The 20,964-nt window shown below is 42.4% G+C and overlaps 1 protein-coding gene across 4 annotated transcripts in view; it reads right to left on the bottom strand.

The window, feature by feature from the left end:
* Positions 1–20,964, bottom strand: part of robo2 (roundabout, axon guidance receptor, homolog 2 (Drosophila)) — a 151,073-nt gene that overhangs the window by 19,930 nt on the left and 110,179 nt on the right. For 3 of the 4 annotated variants that reach the window (XM_034113215.1, XM_034113218.1, XM_034113217.1), the window contains exons 9-20: positions 19,818–19,989; positions 17,216–17,421; positions 16,064–16,145; positions 15,777–15,942; positions 15,467–15,633; positions 14,095–14,216; positions 12,055–12,286; positions 9,094–9,218; positions 8,828–8,999; positions 7,615–7,803; positions 6,701–6,727; positions 3,790–3,832 (exon numbers count right to left, since the gene is read on the bottom strand). In XM_034113215.1, the coding sequence (XP_033969106.1) occupies positions 3,790–3,832; positions 6,701–6,727; positions 7,615–7,803; positions 8,828–8,999; positions 9,094–9,218; positions 12,055–12,286; positions 14,095–14,216; positions 15,467–15,633; positions 15,777–15,942; positions 16,064–16,145; positions 17,216–17,421; positions 19,818–19,989 (1,703 nt within the window). The remainder of the gene's footprint in view (positions 1–3,789; positions 3,833–6,700; positions 6,728–7,614; positions 7,804–8,827; positions 9,000–9,093; positions 9,219–12,054; positions 12,287–14,094; positions 14,217–15,466; positions 15,634–15,776; positions 15,943–16,063; positions 16,146–17,215; positions 17,422–19,817; positions 19,990–20,964) is intronic. The other variant, XM_034113216.1, reaches the window with a different exon arrangement.

Here is a 20,964-nt window from a genome sequence, read left to right as displayed (position 1 = left end):
ATCCCTCATTACTTATCGTGCATGGTTTATTTCTGCATTATGTTACAGGATTCCCAAATTAAACAACCAAAACATGACAGCAATCAGCAGCGAGGCAATATGCAGACAAAAAAACAAATACATATATTTAAATGTTATTCTCTGCACGAGAATGTGTGTTTGTGTGAGATAAGCTTGCCATAAGCCTCTGAAGCTAATGAAACACTTCTGTGGTGAAATACTGTACGGATACATTTCGTCTCACAAAGTTGGAATTCCTTCAGGCAAACACAGCCCTTTATCTCTCTGTTTCTCCTGCTGTGTCTTTGTCACATTCCCTGAGTTATCAACGCAAAAGCCCACTGTGGAGACACTAATGCATGCATTTGCTCTCAGCACACACGTGCATTTCCTTATTCATTAATATCTTGTACGTTCTGCTGTGTTTTCCCATTAACCCCTCGTGGTGATGTCCAGACAGTCTAAATCTTATTTGATGAGACCTCAAAACTTGTCCCTATCCCCACCATGGTGCCCCCGACCCACTTGTGGGGTGCCCGTATATGGTAGAGGGCAGTGCCATTTAACAGGTGTTGTGTCCCTCCTGAGGGGGTGAGAACCATAAAAAGCAGCCATTAAGACTTTAACCTGTCATGGGTGACTGCTGAGAGGCCATTAGGACCACTTTACTGTACAATCACCTCTGAGGCTCGTTACCATGGATAACACAGATGGAGTTAAATGAGAATGAGAGATTAGGTTAAATGTCTTTGTCTATTTGTCAATTCCTTGAAATATCATAACATATTTTTTTTATTTACTATCAATTGACATTATTGACATGTAACAGAAATGTAACAATGTATGATTGAATTTTACATTTTAAGCAGCCAAATACTTTCAACAAAAATATCAAAGGAGTTTTGCTGTCTCTTTTATTAATTTTCCCGTGAGAAATCACACAACGGTCAGAGCAGCACTGCATGTGTTGAAGCTGATGGCCTTGCCTCCACAGAATCACAGCACACCCCGCTGTCAGTGCCCGGCAGTGCTGTATGTAGCAGACTACAGATACACATGTGCACTCTGAGGAGCTGCAGAGCACAGTAGTTAGCAGCCTGGCTGCCTGATGGGGCTTTTTGTCTCAGCTCCAACAGGGTGACGTGCTCTGGGGGACTGGGAGAGAGTCAAGCCCTAAGGATAAGAGCAGGTAATGGGCGCGCTGCAGTCAGTTTTTCCCTCAGCCACAGGTTCTAATGAGAAGAAGGGGGAGTCCAAATGAACTGCAGCCCTGGCAAGCCCTCGCTGTGGTTCCTGAATGCCAAAACAGGCCCTCGGGGGAGACAAGTCATTCAAATTGATGGCTGTGCATCAGACACATGCACTTTTATAGGGTAATACATCTCTTCCTGTCCTTCTACCTCTGTTTCTTGCTACCGCGTTTCCCCACTGCCATCACTCTCTCTCGCCTTAACATCTTTCCCTAACCCTATTTCCCTTTATTTCCCCCTTATACATCCGGCTCCTCTTTCTTCTATCCTCCACATCTTCAAAAGCTCAGCATCCGTCATATTATAAATTCCAAACAGCTGGAAAAAAAGGGATATACAAAAACACAAATGAAAACCTTCTAAAGTAGAAGACCATGTCTTTGTCTTGTCTCAACGCGAGTTATCCCCTTAACCCACCCCCGAACCACAGAGAGAGACAAGGAGGCTGCCTTATTTCTGTTTAGGATATTTAGAATATGACTGATTACTACTGGGTATTTATATTTATAAAGGGTGTGTGTGAGTGTGTGTGTGCACGGATGTGTGTAATGGGGAGTGGATGGGGGATGTATGCTGTGTCATACATCTAATGAAAAGTCAACACCTAACTTTTAATCTCTGCCCAACCCAAGATGGATGGCAACCTTGGCAGATAGAATTTGATTTAGAGCGTTTCCTCTTCCTATTAGACATTCCAGTTACTTGCGATGGGTTGGAAGACATAAATACTGCCGAGGATGCCTGACACTGAGCTTCCCATAAATAAGCCAAGTGAGAGATATTAATTCCAAAGCAACTTCATAAATCAGGTGTTTATGGTCATACGGACTAGTGAATGGAATGTGGATTAAAAGTCTAGACATTAGCTAACACTTAGCCCAATGAGAAACACTGATTACTTTTTAGATGAACTCTCAGAGATCATGCTGTTACTTAGCATTCAGATCCTGAGATGTAAAGGAATCTCCATAGCAACAGTTTTAGTAAAACCTGTTTGCTGCGATGCTCAGCCCATTTTCCCTGCCTATAAGAGGGGCTCTGCTTTGCTAAAACATTGATTAGTGCCGTGGTGGGAAGTTATTTCTACCTCTCATTACCATCTCCCTATTGGCACGGGGATAAGGAATGAGCCTTTATCGGCTTTTATCAATTTCAATTGAGCAGCCAAAGTCAAGCCGTCCAGGTCTACCAATCTGCAGCCTATTCATCTTCCATGAATCATTTATTTTGTGATCGATTAAGTGTAATTGTTCAGTCAGGGCAATTTGGCAGGAGCCAATGAGAAACTGAAAACAGACGCGGCTTCATTTGCTATTGTCTAATTAATGCAATAAACATCTCATGTAACAAATGAACACATTTTCCTCTGATACTGTGCTACACATTCTCACTCTCAGGGCAGATGGGCAACTGGCAACATCTGGGATTTGATGGCACTAGAGTGACTAACGGATCAGAGGCTCGTGTTATAGTTCCAGACAGAGTGTTATTCCAGTGCTGTGAAAACTTTGGCAGTCGCTGCAACTGACTAAAGATATGACAAATACAGAGCACCACAAATACAGACATTTCAAATTCTATTCAACGGAATGAGAACCAGAACCACTTAAGTGGAAAATTGAAGGAAAAACACTGCAGCAGAAAGTAGATGGCTAGAAAAGGCATGGCAAGTGGCGTGGCTAATTGATTGAGAGCATGCTGGCAGCTCACAGAACAATATAGGCAAAGTTGTTCATTGTGGACTCCAGTCATACACACAGTAAGAGAAAAAGCATAGACATACAATTCTGCAATCAGACTGCAGAACACTCTCAAAAAGCCAAGACACGCGCAGGCAGGGTCAGACTCAGTTGGCAATCTATCCGCGAGTGTTTGAGATCTGGAGGCTTTACCTAGTCAGGTGTGATAAGCAGTAGATAGACAGAAGCCTGGAAATCTCAAGGGAGTCTCTTGAATACTCACAAAAGCTCAGTAACTGGTGTCATTGAGATGTGCCCTATTCTCTGTAGCCCCTCTCTCTCGCACTAACACACAGTGAAATGGAGCAGGCTGTAAGGGGGTGCAAGCGGGGTACCTCCACACACCTCTCCCCTGGGTAATTATTTTTACATTATTACATGTGCTCAGATCCCAGCCGCCCACGCAAGGTGACAGGCAAATTTATCACTCCAGAGGGCTTCTGGGATGCCGGTAGCTAGCAGCAGAAGATAAATGACAAAATAAAAGCACTCTCTGCTTAAATTGTTTCTGTTAATTCTGCTGAAGAGATTTATGAGTTCATCTATCGATGCATGAAAGGGAGATGTGGTAGAAATGTATATTTGCACGCATGTTTACAAACAGATATTGGATATATATCAATGAATCAGTCATTTATCAGAGTAAGATCAAATAAAGCGCGCTTTGGACTAAACACATGATCCGTGAGGAAATGTTGTGTTGAGAGATGTGGAGCTCAGGAAAGAAATAATAATGGGGATTTGTATATATTGCATTCAAATACTGATTGTGGTTGTTAAGACTCTGAAGGGACGCTCACCTTCCATTGCTCATCAGACCACCATCGACTCTCTGGAAAGTCACTAAAATCAGAAAAGAAAGAAGAAAAGAGGGACAAAAACAAAGCCAAACATTAATTATTTATTGTATAATACATAGCAATCAACCAGGATTCATTCCCATGATCAAGATGAGATACAGTTTCTTTTCAGAGTTGTCCAGTTTGTCCTTGTGCTTCAACAGAAATGTATGAATGTGTTCTTTTTGTAATACAGCTAGATAGTTGACGGATTCACTAAGAAGGGATCCTTCTGCGTCCGATGCCTTTCATGAACATTTAAAAAAAAAAAAAAGTGCAATGATTGCTTTGCTCTGCATAAGTAGAGACGTCATGTGCTCCTCAAGGACAAGATGCCTGATGAGAAGCAAAACTCATTTCTTATTTTGCTGCTGAGTTATTATCAGATTTGTGATTAAATCTCAGCCAAAAAATGATTAGAACAGGCGGAGGGCTCATTAATCACGTTGGGGTTTTCTATCTGCAAGCATGGAGGCTGAGTTACTGATCCCTGGGCTTGCAGGGCTCCCCACAAGCCATGCATGTGGCCTGTTCTATTACAGTGATCTATAGATAACAAGGCCCGCTCTCTGTCAGCGGCTAGTAAAACTCCATGGCTCAAAGTGAGAGACGGCTGTGAAGGATCCATTTCATCTCTGTTCAACCACCATGATGACAAAGCAGCATCGCGAGTTCTAAGCATGTAAGAACTTCAATGGATCACAGGAAACACGGGAAAGCAGCAAGAGTTTTGGAAATCACCTCATACTCATGTGGGGGGGAAAGAGAGGAGGGAAACAAGGAACTGGTTTACTGAACAGAGAGAGGGTGCGCTGTTAGTAATTTGGCTCATTTGTTCCACAGATGTAGATTAAAGAGAGAAGGGGGCTGAACATCCCACCTCTCTTTTCTGTTTCATTCAGGTTGATTCCACAACAAGCCTAGGCATGGGCAAAAGAGGGGGCTTTTCTGCGGCTGACGTCACGAATGACAGGGAGAGGAAGCTATTACAATATTTTACAGTGGCTGCTAAATAAGTATTTTAATGCATCAACATGACCTTAAGCTTGTTTAATCCTATTGTCTCTCTCATGAACAAATGTTTTGGATGTTAAACAAGAGACACCCCAATGTGTCTAGTATGCATGCCATAACAGTTGATGTGGATTTACTGCATGAAGCTTTAAGCAGCTGAATACCAGCAAGTGGAATTACAAAAATGTACTGCTAACAAAGGTTTTAGTCAGATAAAACCAACATTGCAAGAGTGCCTGAATAAAAATAGCTTTCACAGCTCGAGACAGAGTTTGCATCCATTATTCAGTCATAGCAAAAGCCATTTCTCTTTGTTCCAGCACCAACAAACTTGCATTAGAGAATTCTCTGTGGTTTCAGAGAGGACTGACAGGAGAAGGAGGTGGGGGCGAGGGGGGGCTGTGCAGCGGGGAGGCCTCTGAAGTCCATATCTGTGCTCAGGCACATTTCTGGGCTGCTGTGCAATACTTTTATGTTAGCCAGAGTGACACGGCGGCATAGCTGTGCTTCTCGCCTCCGTCTTCCAGATAAGCACTTTCTCCAATATGAATACAGATTAATCCCCTTTAATAAGTATTAAGGGGGGGTGGGGGTGGTCATAATCAGCGTATAACAATTCCATCAAATCTCCTTCCTGCTCGACGTGCGCCTCAACAGTGTGTTGATTTACCTTTCCTGTCCTGACAGCTTTAGGAGGCTGAGACGGGACACTCTCGATACATCAACTAATTGTCAATACAGAGAAGAGCAGCGCTGCAAGACTCTTCAGCCGCACGCTGGCTCAGATTCCAAATATCACCTCACTCTAACTCTATAATCTCTGCAATATTTGACCTTGTTTTGTGCCTGCCACTCTAAACTCTTTTAGTGTAATTACCTGCTTCCTCTCTTGCTTCTCGGAGGTGTGCCTCCATTTTTTTAACCAGACAAGTTTCACGAATATATTAATGTATAATCTGTTATCACAGCTGCTGAGGAAAGGCCAGAGTGAATTGGGTTTTTTCGCCGTAGGCTCAACAGGGAACACGTGTATGCTTTACCAAAAAAATATATTAGTTACGTTTGTCTGTTAATCCAGAAAACAGAGGGAAGGGCAATTTGCTGACCCCTGACTCATTGCACCACGCCTATCAGCAACACTGATACTATACATTAGAAAGGCCTCTAGGCAGAAACATCCTTTTATTTAGTTTAGTCTTAGATAGGCTGTCAGTCAACTCCATCCACAGACAGTCAATGGATGATTTTAACACTGAAGGTGCCACTCAGGCTTAATTCAGTAAGGGACAAACAATGACAAAATGACACTGACCAAAATATCTCTACTTTACCAATAAACAATTGGCACAAAAATAGACAAAAGGAAAGGGGGGAACAAATCAAATATACCACCCAGCTGCCTAACTGACACAAAAGGAGAAGAATAAATACATGTTACAACACGATCCAAGTCTTAGAAAAAAAAGGAAGATGAATAGGTTATTGGAGGAAGAGAACAAATGGGCAGTGTCACCCTTTGACCACAAGACAAAAAAGGAAACACAAGAGACAGGATGATACTTTGGAGTCCACAACTGACAAAAACACAAATACAACACAATAGATAAATAAGGCTGTACGTTTGGCAGGGATAAAGGTGCCAGTTTGCAGGCCTCTGGTCATGGCTAATAGCAAATCTAGATTTATTTGACTTGTTAATGTGCTTGTCTGGTTGTATAAAACGCCTTCATGGTTATCACGTTTAGATTTGCATTTAGCCATGACCACGAGTCTCACAATCCAAGCATATAGACTGTAAGCGGGCAGGAGATGAATCTGCATTGAGAGGGGGTGAGGAGGCGGGACAAATGAACAGTACCTGCAGGGGTGAAGGTGAAGGATTGAACTGCAAAACAAGAAGACAGAGAAGTGGTGTGTTAATAGCCTGCAGAAATAAGCGGTGCTTTAGGGGGTATCTGCCCACCGGGGACCCGGGTCAAGCCAAGAGATGCTGAGGGTCACAGAATGTAAGACCACATCATCACCCAGTGTGCAGAACGACAGCCAGGAAAGCAGCCAGCTCAGAGGTGCAGAGACGGTGGCACAAACCAAAGACAACACACAAACACATAAATGCAACAAACAGAAATTAAGAACAAACAAAATAGCTTTTAGAGACTGCCAATCGGAATAGTCTTCATGGCTTGAAATGATAAGAGAAAGTGGCAAAACAAATATGTTTTTCTCTTGATTTCTGCTAGTTTTGAGGCAGGATGTTAACATATTCTGTTGCACTGCCTAGAACATTATGTATCAGTTCATTACCATTTTCTGCTCTCTAATTAAAGACTGTGCCCTTGGCGGTGCATGTGGACTAAGTGGTTGCTAGTATTCACTGGGGGTCAGTCAGTAAGACGTTCGGGGTCTGTGTGTGGGAAGAGAGCTGGACAAACTCCAGCTCCAGTGACCAGCAGAGAGTCCAGTCAGCCCACTCAGCTCGACCACCCTGGGCTATGAACCAACACCGTGGGTGGATTTGTGGAAAAAACTATAGCCCTCTGGAAATGATTCACATCGACATCTGTCTCCTTGTTGAGCTTTTAAACCGTAGCAATTCCAACCATACTGCGAGCAACTGCTTTAATGTTTTAGCAAAACTGAACTCATTAAGACTGAGTGATGATCGAGTAGAAGTAAAATCATCTTTGAAAGAAAACATAAAAATGAGATGAATGGTAGAAGAGTAGTCCATTGTTTGATGGGGATATAATAAGAGCGTAATGTCAGTCTCACCTGCGTAGTTGCTCAGACCCTTCCTCTTCTTTCTCCTCCAGTACAGCCAGATGCTGAATCCCATGAGGATGACCCAGCAGGCTCCTCCAATACCAGCAATAAAGGCAGGTTGTTTCACCACATCAGTGATCTGTTCTGTGATGCTGTTGTTCCGGTTTCCATGTATAATGACGTCCCGGAATTCTTTACCTGAGGGCAAAAGGATAAGCAATGTTAATGGGATGCTAAGTGGATAGCTACTAGAGAAACAGAAAATAGCCATACTGATGTGCATGTTTTGCTGGTTTAGGTAGGTTCTAATTATCACATCCAACCCTGCAATACTGAAGGGCATAAAACATGTTTAGATTTTTAACTGAGCAGAAATAACAGGATACATCAAGGCAGGGTAAGGGCAAGAGTCAGCTCAAAGAAAGTAGGTTGGATAATTTTAGCTGAGATATTGTGGAAGGGAGCAGGACACAGATCTAAAGGATGTGCAGTGAAATATAATGCTTTGACTGAAAAAGACAAAGCCTAAAAGCTTATAACAAACCCCAAGGTGAACAGGTTGCTTGCTTAGCTCAGCCCCTAATTCACTCCATTGTCGGTGAAACACACCATGTGAAATAAGAGGATCCCGGTCTGTATTGATCTCCAATTGCAGCTCAACGTGACTGCTGTGCTTGACACTATTTCTCGGAGCGTGATAAGACTCAGAGCAAAAACAAATGTTCCCACACACTGACAGGAAATGATAAACACTCATGAAACCAACATATCATGTGCGCATGCATGCAAAGCTGCACGAATGCTCGTCAACTTTATATAACTGTGCAACCACATGAACACACACCCATTCGCACATCCACAGACACGCCAACACACACGATAATATAAATCCAAGCTTGAGGCTCGGCTCTCGGAGATGGATTATGTGAGTGACACTGGGGAAATAAGAACATGCTACAGGCCAAGCCATCAGTTATGGGTCAAATCAGGAACAATCTGCCTCAGCTCCACATAAATCATTTGTGGTCAGGCCACATATCAAAAAAGTGGTATTTTAACAATATTTTCCATATGGGAATTTCTAGAATGTCATGAAACCATTCACAATATTTTCTTTTGCTGAAATCGACCAATTTGATTTTTTTTGCAAACACTGATGTTGATGTAGGGGAAAAACTTGGATGTTGAAAAGTTGAAACTGCTTTTTATCAATCCATCTTACCGATGCTGATAGACTGAGCTTCACTCTTCACTCCAACCCCAGCGCTTGTGCTTGCAGCCACCTCCACCCGGTACACCACTCCAACTTGCATCCCGCCAACCACCACTGAGCGAATGGCTGCGTCCACGGTCTTATTTACATGGAAACGTGTCTCATTCCCTAGACACCAGATCTAAAGAAGAGAAGGGGGAAAAAGACAGACAGTTGATTCCATTTGTCCTCGTATCAGTTAAAAGGAGAATCCAAGCTGACTCGCTGAGACAAACCTTGTACTCTTGGATGATGCCATTCTGATGGTCTGATGGAGGGGGGTCCCACGAGATGCTAATGGAAGTGCTGTTCTGGCTACCCACGGTCAGGACTGTAACCTGCTGAGGAGGGGCACTGGGAGCTGAAAAAGGGCAAACAAAATAAAGAGGTCAACAAATCAAATGCACTATGATGGTGCCCAGGCAGAAAAAGAGTATGTAGGAAAAGTGGGATGCACAGCAGTATTGTACATTTGCATGGAACAGGAGCTCATAAATATATACGTAGAAAAGCATGTTCATAAAACCAGACTCACACACATACACACTTTTCCAAAGAATGTTTCTGTTCTGGGATTTCACAGGTGGCTGGAGGCTGTCAAGATGTCTCATTAGAGGGGGATTTACATTAAGACCAGGGCAAGTCTGACATGGCTATAGCCGATCTTTAACGTTTCACTATGATTTAATATCTCATCCTCTGCTCCAGCCTGGTGGATTTTTTCAGACAATGCCGGTATTGATTTGTGGAATGACGGACTGGCACAGTCAGGCAAGTGCTCTCAGTCAAGCTAAGACTTTGACACTGAATGAGCAGGGCGGCATGCGGGTCAATGAGCTTAAAGGATGAAGCTTGGACGAGAAGGAAATATGAGGGAAAAAAATACATTTTAGGGGAAGGAAACAAGGTCTCAGTAAACATATTGACTGGTTCCATCGACTAAAGCCAGTAGGTAAGGATCAGAGGGAAGCTTCAGAGCGAGGCACATCTAAATGAATCGGCTTTATCCACAGGCAGACACAAACAAGACAAGTCCAAGCTTTCATAAACCTCACTCTGTTGTTATTCTGATGGCTACAATCTTTTGACCCCACAAGGTGTAACACAGGACAAAATAAATAACAGTTGGCCCAGCTGGAAATAACGCTTTAAAAATAATGTTTTCTCATTTCCGCAGTGGCTGGCAGGGGAGCGGCACCACGGCAGAATACTGACAGGTCAATTACTCCTGGGCTGCCTCTCCCTCACCTCGCCTCCATCCAAAATGGCACGTGTCACCCTGTAAATCTGTGCTCATCCCTCAGCACGATTGGCCACACCGGCCCCCAGAGAGCCAGAAGGCCCTGGCATGGCGGAAGATGAATGGGTCCAATGATGAACCCAACACCTTGGCCAGATTAGAAACTATCTACCAAGGGAGCATCTGATCAACCATCATGCTTAGGGCTCTCCAACGCTGCATTACATCCAGGTGACAAAGTGCTGGATTGGTGCGTGGCAGCAATCAGAGGCAATGTCGTTCAAAGTTAATGTTATGAATGATTTAACAGCTTATTATCATGCATATTTGTGCTAAACAATACACATTTTTCAATAGAGGCCCCAGAGGCTGTCCTAATAGAGCCATTAGCAGAGTGATGTATGGCAGGCAGGAATGTGACCCCCGTCTCTCACACACGCAGAGTGCTGTGTTGAATTATGAAGTAATATAAACATATCATATTAAAAGCCAATAATGATATGGAAAACGGTAGGATGTGTGGGAGGACACCAGTGGACCTCCCGCAAAGATATTTGTCAAAAAATGTGTCTGCTATAAATGAACATTTACAACAACATCACTGTATTCTTTCCCCATAAATAAGCATAGTTTTGCATAAAAGATGGGCCTCCTTTGTGAGAATCATTAACCAAGCGACCGGAGTACATTTATCAGCTATGAGATGACTGTCCAGATGGAGAGCGAGAGAATGTGTGAAAAAGGAGGAGGGAGTGTACAAAGATGGACAAAGAATTGAAGCGCTGAGCATACTGTAACCCTGCATCCGTCCGTACCTGCTCTGGGGATTATTTAATTGTATTAGCTAATGGACAACCTACGTTTTAATCACCCTCTGACCAAGACTTCACTATCCATCTAGCTGCCCTTCTTAGTAGTCCCAGGGTCTCTGAGGAGCCTAGAGCTGTGTGTTTGACAGTATATCATCTATGACCAGGGAGGGCAGCGGGGTTGTGACAGAAATAGAAAGTGGTTGGGCTCTCTGAGGGACTGGGATGCAGATAGAGCAGAAGCAGGGAGCATTATCAGCATTGGTAATAGCCGGAACATGCAGGTTCTGGAGGGCTTCGGGAGAGGCGGCGTGCTGGCATGTATGCGTTTTCTGTTTGTGTGTGTCAGGGACAGCTGTAACGTGATGGCAGTTCCACTACAACAGTGCGTGCACTGGCTGGCCACAGGAGATACTGTCCCTCTGAAAAAGGGAAAATAAATGGGCCTGTCACATGGACAGGATGTGAACTGTCTCTTATACATGCAGGGCTAAATATGTTGTGGCAAGATGGGCTTTGTCTTCAGTATATGGAATCTGTATTTGTCTCTTTGTGCTTTTGTGCGCATGTCCTGTGTTTATTTATTTCAGATCACATCATAGTTTAAATTCAGTTATTAGACTCGAAGGATGAAGCAGGGCGTGTGCAGTGCTGTTGGATGCATTTCTGCTTTGGCATAGGTCAAAATAGTGAATTCATTCAAACACAGACCTGTGTGTGTGTTTGTGTGTGATATTGTGCCACGCTGCTTTGTGGCCTTGTCAGAGCCTGTATGTATCATGCTTTGGGCGACAGATCATTTTCGCAGAAGGAAGTGTGTGTTGTCTCCAATCACAGCTCAGGCCTGTGCCTGCTGGGTGATGGATTAGAAGAAGTTTGGCAGTAACACCACCAATCATACACAAAAAAAGCACAGCAGGAAGGTCAGACCGACAGGCACAAACATGCAGACACACACACATGCATTCACATACACCCTCAATAGTCAGTTTTAAAAAAGAGGGGCAGTGCTGCCTGTGATACTATGACAAAAACCAACAGGAAAGGAGCCTACAGGGTCATGTGTCTACAGTCATTCCACATTTGTGTACACTTTGTTGTATTGCTCCCAATATAATGTAAAGATATTCAGCATTTTTTCTTCATACCTTCTTCAGTCGTCCGCGCTGTTCTGGATTCACTGTCCATGCCTTGAAACTCATTGAAATAAGGCCGGACCTTGATCTCATACACAATGCCCTTCTTGAGTGCAGAGAGGACAACGCTGCGCTCAGAAGGGACCTTCACTTCCTGCATCTGCCAGGGTCCAGGGGAAGGTAGTCCTGAAGTCTGCCTGTACAGGACTCTGTAACCCTGAATGAACTGGGACTGGCGATCCACCTTAGAAAGTGGATGATGACAAGATGAATGTTGTATTCCAGTTCAAAAAGAACCGTTCAGAGGAAATTGGTAGATGCAATCTTGGGCCAGCCACTAGATAATAAAAAAAATATGTTTTCCAGGCATGTATCTCTTTCTCACAAGATTGCATTTATGACAGTTTAGAGGCTGTTGCTTGTTTAATAGGCCCTTTATCAACAGCGTTGACACAATTAGCTCAATTAACACTCTGACATTAGCTCATACACCCAGCCCAAAGTGTTCCCTCGTCTATTAAAATACTTTCTTTAATGCCACCTTAAAGGACTTACACATGTCCCATAAGCATTATAAATTCCAACTAGTGACACAGGAAAGCAGGTCCCATCACATTTTAGTTGGGCTCTGAGGCTGAGGATGTTTATGCAGCACCATACACAGATACCTTGGGGACATGAGGGGCACACACAGCAGTGGTGATAACAGCAGATCTGTCCCATAGAAAAGATGGAGACACTGGAAACGTGATAGCCCCTTGCAACCCACAAAGGACCCTCCCTTAAAACTTGGACCCATTTAGCTAGACAGAAAATGCTGAATTTATGCGGAGGAGGAGCGGGTGCATAACTCTTTGTAATGGCTTGTTAACAGTAGAAGAAGTGAGCACGGCTTTCAAGTGGGATATTAAGCAGCTGTTTTTCGCAAGTGTAGCCAGAGTAAATCAGCAAAATGGATCCCCTGCTTGGTGCGTGACTTTTATTAATGGAATGATTTGGGAATATAAAAGCTCTCTGAGAGTGGCCTCTCTGTTTACTGAAAGGGCCCCTGATTGATTAGGTCGCCATGTTTTGTGTCGATTGTACACTACAATCATAAAGCAATGCTTTAGTATTACATTTGCTAACAAGTCGTGGGGTAAGACTTATTACAGGGGTCAATAAACATGTCACCAGGAAAACAGCTAATGTGGTTCATTTGGAAATGGAAACAGGCACCCTATGCCACTATGTGATAGGTGTATACTGTAAATACCTGAAACTGAGTGATTCATAGCCCCATGAGGAAAATAAATGAACACATTGTAAGACCAACTCAGCTTTGAATAATATAAATAGCCTTTTTTACCTCATTAGCATACAATGAAATAAAAACAATTTTAGCAGATGCCGTAGCTGCCTTGTTTAACGTAATAGTTTGATTCATGTTGTGAGGCAAACACCACAAAACATGTGCATATGATGGTGAAAGAGCAGATGTATGTTTGTTTTGTTGCATTTATGAGTGAGTGAAGATTAATGCATCATCTCCTGACGGTAGGAAAACAGGAAAATGTGTATTCACAAACATTCATTTCAATCAGATGCTATCCATGCAAGGCCTTTGTTTTCAAGGGAAGCAGCTGAAGACAAACGGAAGATTGATGAACAACCAGATGTCTCTGACATGTCTTTTGATGTTCAATGTGGTTAAGAGAAAGTATTTTTCAGCTATTTGATGTTCATTTACTTTAAGTCACAAATTACAGTTTTCAAAGCTGCAGTCTAAGGGAACAACCAGACTGAAATGTCCTGACATAAGAAATGGTAGCCTCGAGGTACACCTTTTTGTCTTCAAAGGGGATCCTAAAATATAAACTTGACTTTATGACTGGAATTTACACCATCAAACATGAAAAAAAGAATGCAGACAGGTTCACAAAACTGGTCTGATAGAAAGAAAATGTAATTCAAAGTTCTGCTAGTGCAAAATGTAAAGCTGAACAAATGATGTATTTACTAAAAGTGAAGAGTAAATTGTATTCTATATGCAAAAAGAAAAGCTCCACTTACCGTCCATGTGACCTGAATGGATGTGGGACTCAGTACAACCGGGTTGTGCAGCCGAACTATGACCTCACCAAGCTCCTTCTGCACATGTCTGTGGTCGACACCCTGAGCAGGAGGACTTATATCTATGAGAGAAAGAAATGAAAATGAGAAAAAGAAAAAGAAAGAAAAATACCAATGTTTTCCACTCTCCTCTAATAGTTTGTTCTTGTTCACTCTCAAAAAGCCTTGCTTCATCACCATCAGAGGTGGACTGGTAAAAAAAGAGTGACTGAATAGACCAATCGGTTTCAACACAGAATAATACACTTGGTGATCACGACTTTATTTGAAATAATAAAGCTGTCTGGTTTGTAAAAAATAAAGCAGACTTGGGCTGGCAGAGTTCTTCAGATGTGTGACTTGTCTACACTTACTGGGGCCTGACTGAACAACCACATCAACAAATTAACTGCGAGTGAGCAGAGCCAGACATATTGGATGGGACATGAATGGACACTATGACACTATTTTCCAGCTCATTTCCCGTTTTGCACATGTTTCTAGTTATAAGCAATACAAACTCCACTGTATGAGATTGTGAGTGTGGTAAAAGTGAGGCACATTTTGAGTTATTTACTAAAGGGAATCAAAATACTCAGAAATTATGATTTCAAAAAACTTCATTCAGACAAACCAGCATGGTGATGAATCACAGGCTACATTCCAAGGTCAAGACAGGCCAAAAACAGTTAAAAAGAAGTGGAAAATCATTGTATCATCAATGCATGCCATCGTCAATTCATTTATATATCATCTCAAAATCTTCACCTCAGCACACCAAGGATGTGCTGCAATTCAAATAGACTACTATTTTACTTTTCTTGGCTTGAATTTGATAGAGCTTGGCCAAATGTTATTTTCTTCTTCTTTTTTTGCCAGGGACTTATCATATCAGTGTAATCTGGAGACCGTGGTCTGTCCAGCATCGTAATCAAATCTTCTCTCGATTTGGAGGCAGTCATTTTCTCCAGTTATGATCATTAACATAGCAGGGATAGACAAACTCAGTTAGGCCTTCCAAAAGAAGAGATGCTTATTCAACATAATTGCTAAAGTGTAGCCTTAATGAGCTGGGCTGAGATGGAGAATTTGACCTCTGGAAAGTTCTCTGCAGTGTTTGAGTATAGCAATTCACTGCAGATTGCTGAGAGGGGTTGATAAGTATCACACTTTGAAGCAGAGCACACTTGACCTTCCCCTATCAGTAGAAACAGAAATTATACTCAGCGAAAGACAAGAATCATATTCCACTAGTTCAAGTGATTATGGTTCTTAAATATATGGATGCAGTAAACACTGAGCATTCATTTCATGCTGATGTCATGTAAAGTACCTTGTGTTCTGACGGGTTCAGACATGGGGCTCGGATCACTCAGGCCCTGGGTGTTGACTGCTCGGACCATGAACAGGTAGATGGTGTTGGGCCGGAGACCTTTCACAGTATACTGGTTTGTTTTGACATGGTCTGCTACTGTTTGCCAGCTGTTGCTCACCGATTGACTGCAATGGAAGAGGAAAATGTGGTTCCATATTAATATTTTAGTTGTATTTTACATGACAAAATATAATTCAACCTGTATACCATTACATACTGAGGGTATTTACAAGTGAGTGAGGGGTTTGATGTTACTCATAAAACAAACCTGAATGCCTCAATGACAAAAGAGGAGACAGGTGATGCTCCTGCCATCCCAGGCTGCCAGGACAAGGACACAGTGTTCTTAGTGACATCAGTGACCTGAGGCTTCGATGGTGGACCTGGAAGCTCATTCTCATCATGGGTTTTCATGACTATCACTCCTCCTGCTTCTAAATGGAGAGAACAATACAGAAAAGGCCAATTATCTAACGATAAACATAGCTGACATATTCCAAAACATGTTTTTTTTCCTGTACATTAAATACATGGAATAATTACGCCATCTTGTACCTTTGACTTCCAGGTAAGCACTCCATGATGTTTCCCCGGTGGAGCTAGTGGCCACACATGTGTAGATTCCAGAGTCTGAAAGCTAAACAGTAGGATACACATGTATATATGAATAAAAAAACAAACACACGCACTAACAGCATCAGCACACAGCACTTCATGGCACTACTAATAACCCTTTTAGTGCCATTTCATTTCACACGTCCTGAGAGCACTAGCAATGAATGCATGTTATCTTGCAATCGCTGAAACAATGAACAGTGATGGGGTGACTTCATGAGCTAGCCTCGAGCTGGCCAAATTGTGTGTCATTTGAGACTGCCTCAAAGTGCTGACGCTAATTTCCTAATGAATTCCATTTTCTACTCACCACCCTTCCATCACTTTTCTACTCCCCCTCCTGATTTCCCCACTGTCCTGCCGACCACAACAAAGCCAGGCTAATTAATTTAGGGTGGGCTGCTGGAACCCCCTGGACCGTTGACAGCTGGCGTGTCTCTCCATCCCTCTTAGGAACTTTGGATGTGTGTTGGTTTATGTCCCTGTGCCTTCCTTCCATTTATTAAATAACATGTCAGTGGTCGGCAGCTTTGTCAAGCGTAATAGATATTCCACAGAGGCCTCAGAGTGGGGAAAGGAAGATGTGGGCCTTTTAAATGTAATCTACTCTCAACATGTATGTGTGCACACATGTGTGTATATCTATAAGTGCATACATATATTCTATGCTACAGCTGGAGCCCATCCCACCCTGCACAGCTGAGCCCCGTTGGAGGTGCCCTGCCATAAAGTGATACTATTGAATCATTTGAATTAAAAAAAATCAATGTAGCCTATCATCTCCTTAAGTCATTAAGGTACCTTCCTCAAAGTTATGATCAACCCATGTCCTACTCAATTCTACACAATTGAATCTGGCTTGTATGCTGAAGGGTTCGAACAATGACCATACAAATGCATTTACCTGAATACAAATATTGAGTAATAACATAAAGCAAGGCCATTGAAAACAACTAGCAAAAGGTAGCTGGTGCTTGAAATCATAATTAAGCTCTAGTTTTGGACAAAGCTATTTTAATACAAGATTGGTACAGTAGCAGGGATTTATTTGTCAATTTGTTTCACAATAAAATGGGCAATGAAATGTTTTACCTTGATGTTTTTTATCTGAAGGCTGCCCAGCTCCTGCAGGGACATGCGGGCATCCTTTCCCAGCAGACTGACCCCATCCTTCAGCCAGCTGATGGAGGGGATAGGGTCTCCTGAAGCCTGGCACTTCAACAGAGCCACACTGTCCGCACCAAGTGTCTGATTGGACGGGCCTTGGCGAATGATTGGTGGCGGCCTGTCTGTGAGCACTGTGATACAAAGACAGAAATGTGAGCATATTATCAATATCATTAGGATTTCAGATGAAAAGCAGTTTTCAGGCGCCCTAACTGTAAATAAAACGAGTGACAGCATGGTCATAAAACTCACTCGGGGTGGATGTGGGTATCTATCATAAAATATCCTTTTTTCTCTGCAGGTCTTGTAATTGTACCACAGAACAATGACCGTATCCTGTATTTCCAGGAAGCTTGGAAAACACAGCTGAGTAGTGTTTTTTTAGTTCCATTGATGTGGCAGAGGGATGCTAAGAAGTTTCCAGTTACAGCCTGGTTAGCCTTATTTTTATACACTAATCTAGACTTTGTGGTACAGTTTAGTGGTGAGACTCTTGCCTATTGACTCAGTGTGGTTCAGATAAATACTTCATTGTGTGAAGCACGGGGCACAAGGAAAGGTGAAAAGTATCTACATTTTAACAATAAACAATCAATGACGAAAATCCTCTCGTAATTTGTTTTTATTTCACTTTAGATGAATGCAAATGCTGTGATGAATTCCATTTATATGAGCAAATTCATTTGTTATAATGTGCCAAAAAAAGCTTGTGGGTTCCCTCAATGAAATATTGGGTAAGTCAGAGGTGATCTCAGAGAGAGTTAGTGCTCTCGCACAGCTTATATATTTAGAGTTGAATAATGTGGAGTCCCCCTGGCATCACAGAAGCCACATTAATTAGAAGGTATGGATTAATGATGTCAGACCTGCAGGGGCTAATTACCCAGTCTACCTCGGTAACCTTTCAACACATTATCACACCCACGTTTCCAACCCGATTTCCAATCTAAGAGGCTACATCTGACAAAAGGAAGTACTTCCAAGAAAAACCCTTCTGCTATGTTCTGCTCAACCCTTAGCTTTCACATCCATTTCAACAATGATATTTCTCTTATTATTTTAGTCCCGTGGAATGTTTATGTAAGGGTGAAATTTGAGTATTAAGAGGGTCACTGCGTATCAGAAACTAAGCTATGAATCAAAGCAACTACTGCTTGCCAGTGACACACTGCTGTGGAAGTTCTTCTGTCTGCTATTGCTTTTATTAACATTTACGCTAGATAAAGGTGTTTTGTTTTGCTTCTATAAAGCCTCAACTTTTATTGTTTGTTAATATATATTTGAAATGAAGACCTTGACTCCAAAGCCTTCCCTGTTGACAGAAGACAGTCAGTTATGATTAGTGACAGAAGCTAGTGCACAAGCATAAGACATTCCTAAGTCTAGGGATTTGATGTGCCTGATGGATGTGTTGATGGCGTGGAGGAGTGACAGAGGGGGGGGGGGGGGGAAGCAAGGCTCAACTAAGGCCTTGGGTCTCTGGATCAGGAATTTCTCATTACAGATCTCCTTGAACTCCACAGACTGTTGTCTGGGCTCTGGGCAGTAAATCACGTATGGACTGCGGCAGGTGTGGCCGTGACCTCACCCTGGCCCTCTTGTAGTCTGTCCTCCTCTATCCTTTTCTGTCGGACCAACACCTATTTTACTAGCATACTGTTTGTTGGACATATTTATAAAAAAACGAATGAAATGGTTAACTGTTGATAAGCCAGAGTATTTCAATTTAAAAAGTGATGATGTATTATTTCACGCAACTGAAGGACATACCAATTTAGTTTGTCCAATGGAACCATTCTCACTTCAGAAGAAAATGTTGCTTTTAATCTTTCTGCCAGTAGGTACTTCAACAGACATATGGATGGCCCTCGATCTTGCCATCACAGTGGCTGAGCAGATTAGATGCCCCCACAGCTCGCAGGACCACATAATTCATTCCACAGGAAACCATTGTCACTCACTCAATCATGTCCCCTCTCTTTCTGTTTCTCTAGCTCCCTCCCTCTCTCCCTCACACGCACACACTTGCACCTCGCCCACTCATACAAAACGCTGATCATTAAACTTGAACAAACTCAAGGGCAATGCTTTATTTCCTTTCCAAAAGGAAATGCGGAAAATGTTAATTAAATTGTGTCATGAAAAAATAAGGAACAAAGAGAGTATTGCAAAACACAGCAACTGAAGGTCATGGGCATACTGACATCTATCACAGAATAACATCAACAAAAGAATAGTGATGTGGGCCTATAGTTTCACAGGGGTTAAGGGCCAAATTCACATATAAACTCAGCATGCAAGAAGTGTGTTAAACCATGAAAAACTATGATCAGATATAATTGAAAAACCTGTATTAAATATGAATTTGTTGATCGGTAAATGTCTAAATGCATTTGTTGAAAGTCCCTTACATGCATATTGAAAGTATATCTGTTTCTTATGCACCAACTTCTCCACATTTGCAGTGGTGCTAAGGTGTGTGTTAGTGTGCTGGCTTGGAATAAGTTATGTGTGAGTTTTCCCTCACCATCTGTGACCTCAAGTTGAGCCTTGGCGAGGATACTGCCTGCAACAGTCAGGGCCTGGCAGATATAGTAGCCAGCATCTGCCCGCTGCACAGATGAGATGGTGAGGTCTCCGCCGGGTGACACCGAGAAGCGACTGCTAGGCTGCTGCGGTTGGTTGGGAAAGAGCAAATTCTGCAGGAAGAGGTACAAACAGCCAATTAGTAAGAACATGGAACCAGTACAACCTGGAAATATAACAAAGACCCCCACACATCCATCACCACCACCAAACTCACACATATGCTGTGCACACACACTTACACACAGACTATTAGAGCTACACTACGGACCATTTCATATGTCACTTGGTTAACCAACCTCACACACTTCCCAACATGTATACAGTTTGATGACTTGGTTTCAAATGTATTCCTTTGCCAAGCCAAAGGCTCCACTGTGTTATGAAGGCTACTTTTACTCTTGTTGGCTCCGTGACTACTTTCCATTCTGCTTCAATTCCAAAGCAGTTTTGAGCTGCTCTTTTACCCACAGAGACCACCCCATAGAGTTGAGCAAATACTGAATATAGTACAATACTTCTTTAGTATAGCTAAAGAGGAAGGGATAATCAATACCACGTACTTCATAGTAAATACCCAGGATCAAAGGACTGTCGATACTGACAAAACATCACCTCTACATCTTTATTAGCCCAGCAGCCACTTTATCCCAGCTCTTTCGTTCAGAAGAATTATCCCCAAATACATTAGCTGGATTTAATTACATTGAATCACTTTAATGCAACAGATGATGCTGTTTTATTTTAATTAGGCTCAACCCATCTTTAGCGCATGAGAGAGGTACACGCCATTGTCCTCAAGTGTGAGAAGAAAAGGTCTTTTTGACATTTAATTACTGTACTGAATTCGATTTAATTTGTTTTCTCAACAAATACCTTCATACTTTGTATATGTCTGTGTGGCTAAGATACAGAAAGCATTCACAAACACAATACAGAGTCAAGTGTTGAATGGTGAGGACGTGCAATAGCTTGTATGAAAGTGTTTGTGGTAAAACTGTTTCAAAAGACTCATCTTTATTGACAACGTGAGACAGACGCTGAATATAGATCTGCTTTATCTGAACAAGTTCACAACATTACACAGT

Source organism: Trematomus bernacchii, unplaced genomic scaffold (genome assembly GCF_902827165.1).
Source record: "Trematomus bernacchii unplaced genomic scaffold, fTreBer1.1, whole genome shotgun sequence".
Lineage (NCBI taxonomy): Eukaryota > Metazoa > Chordata > Actinopteri > Perciformes > Nototheniidae > Trematomus > Trematomus bernacchii.
The sequence above is the reverse complement of the archived record's forward strand: the minus strand, read 5'-3'. Positions and strand labels throughout refer to the sequence as shown.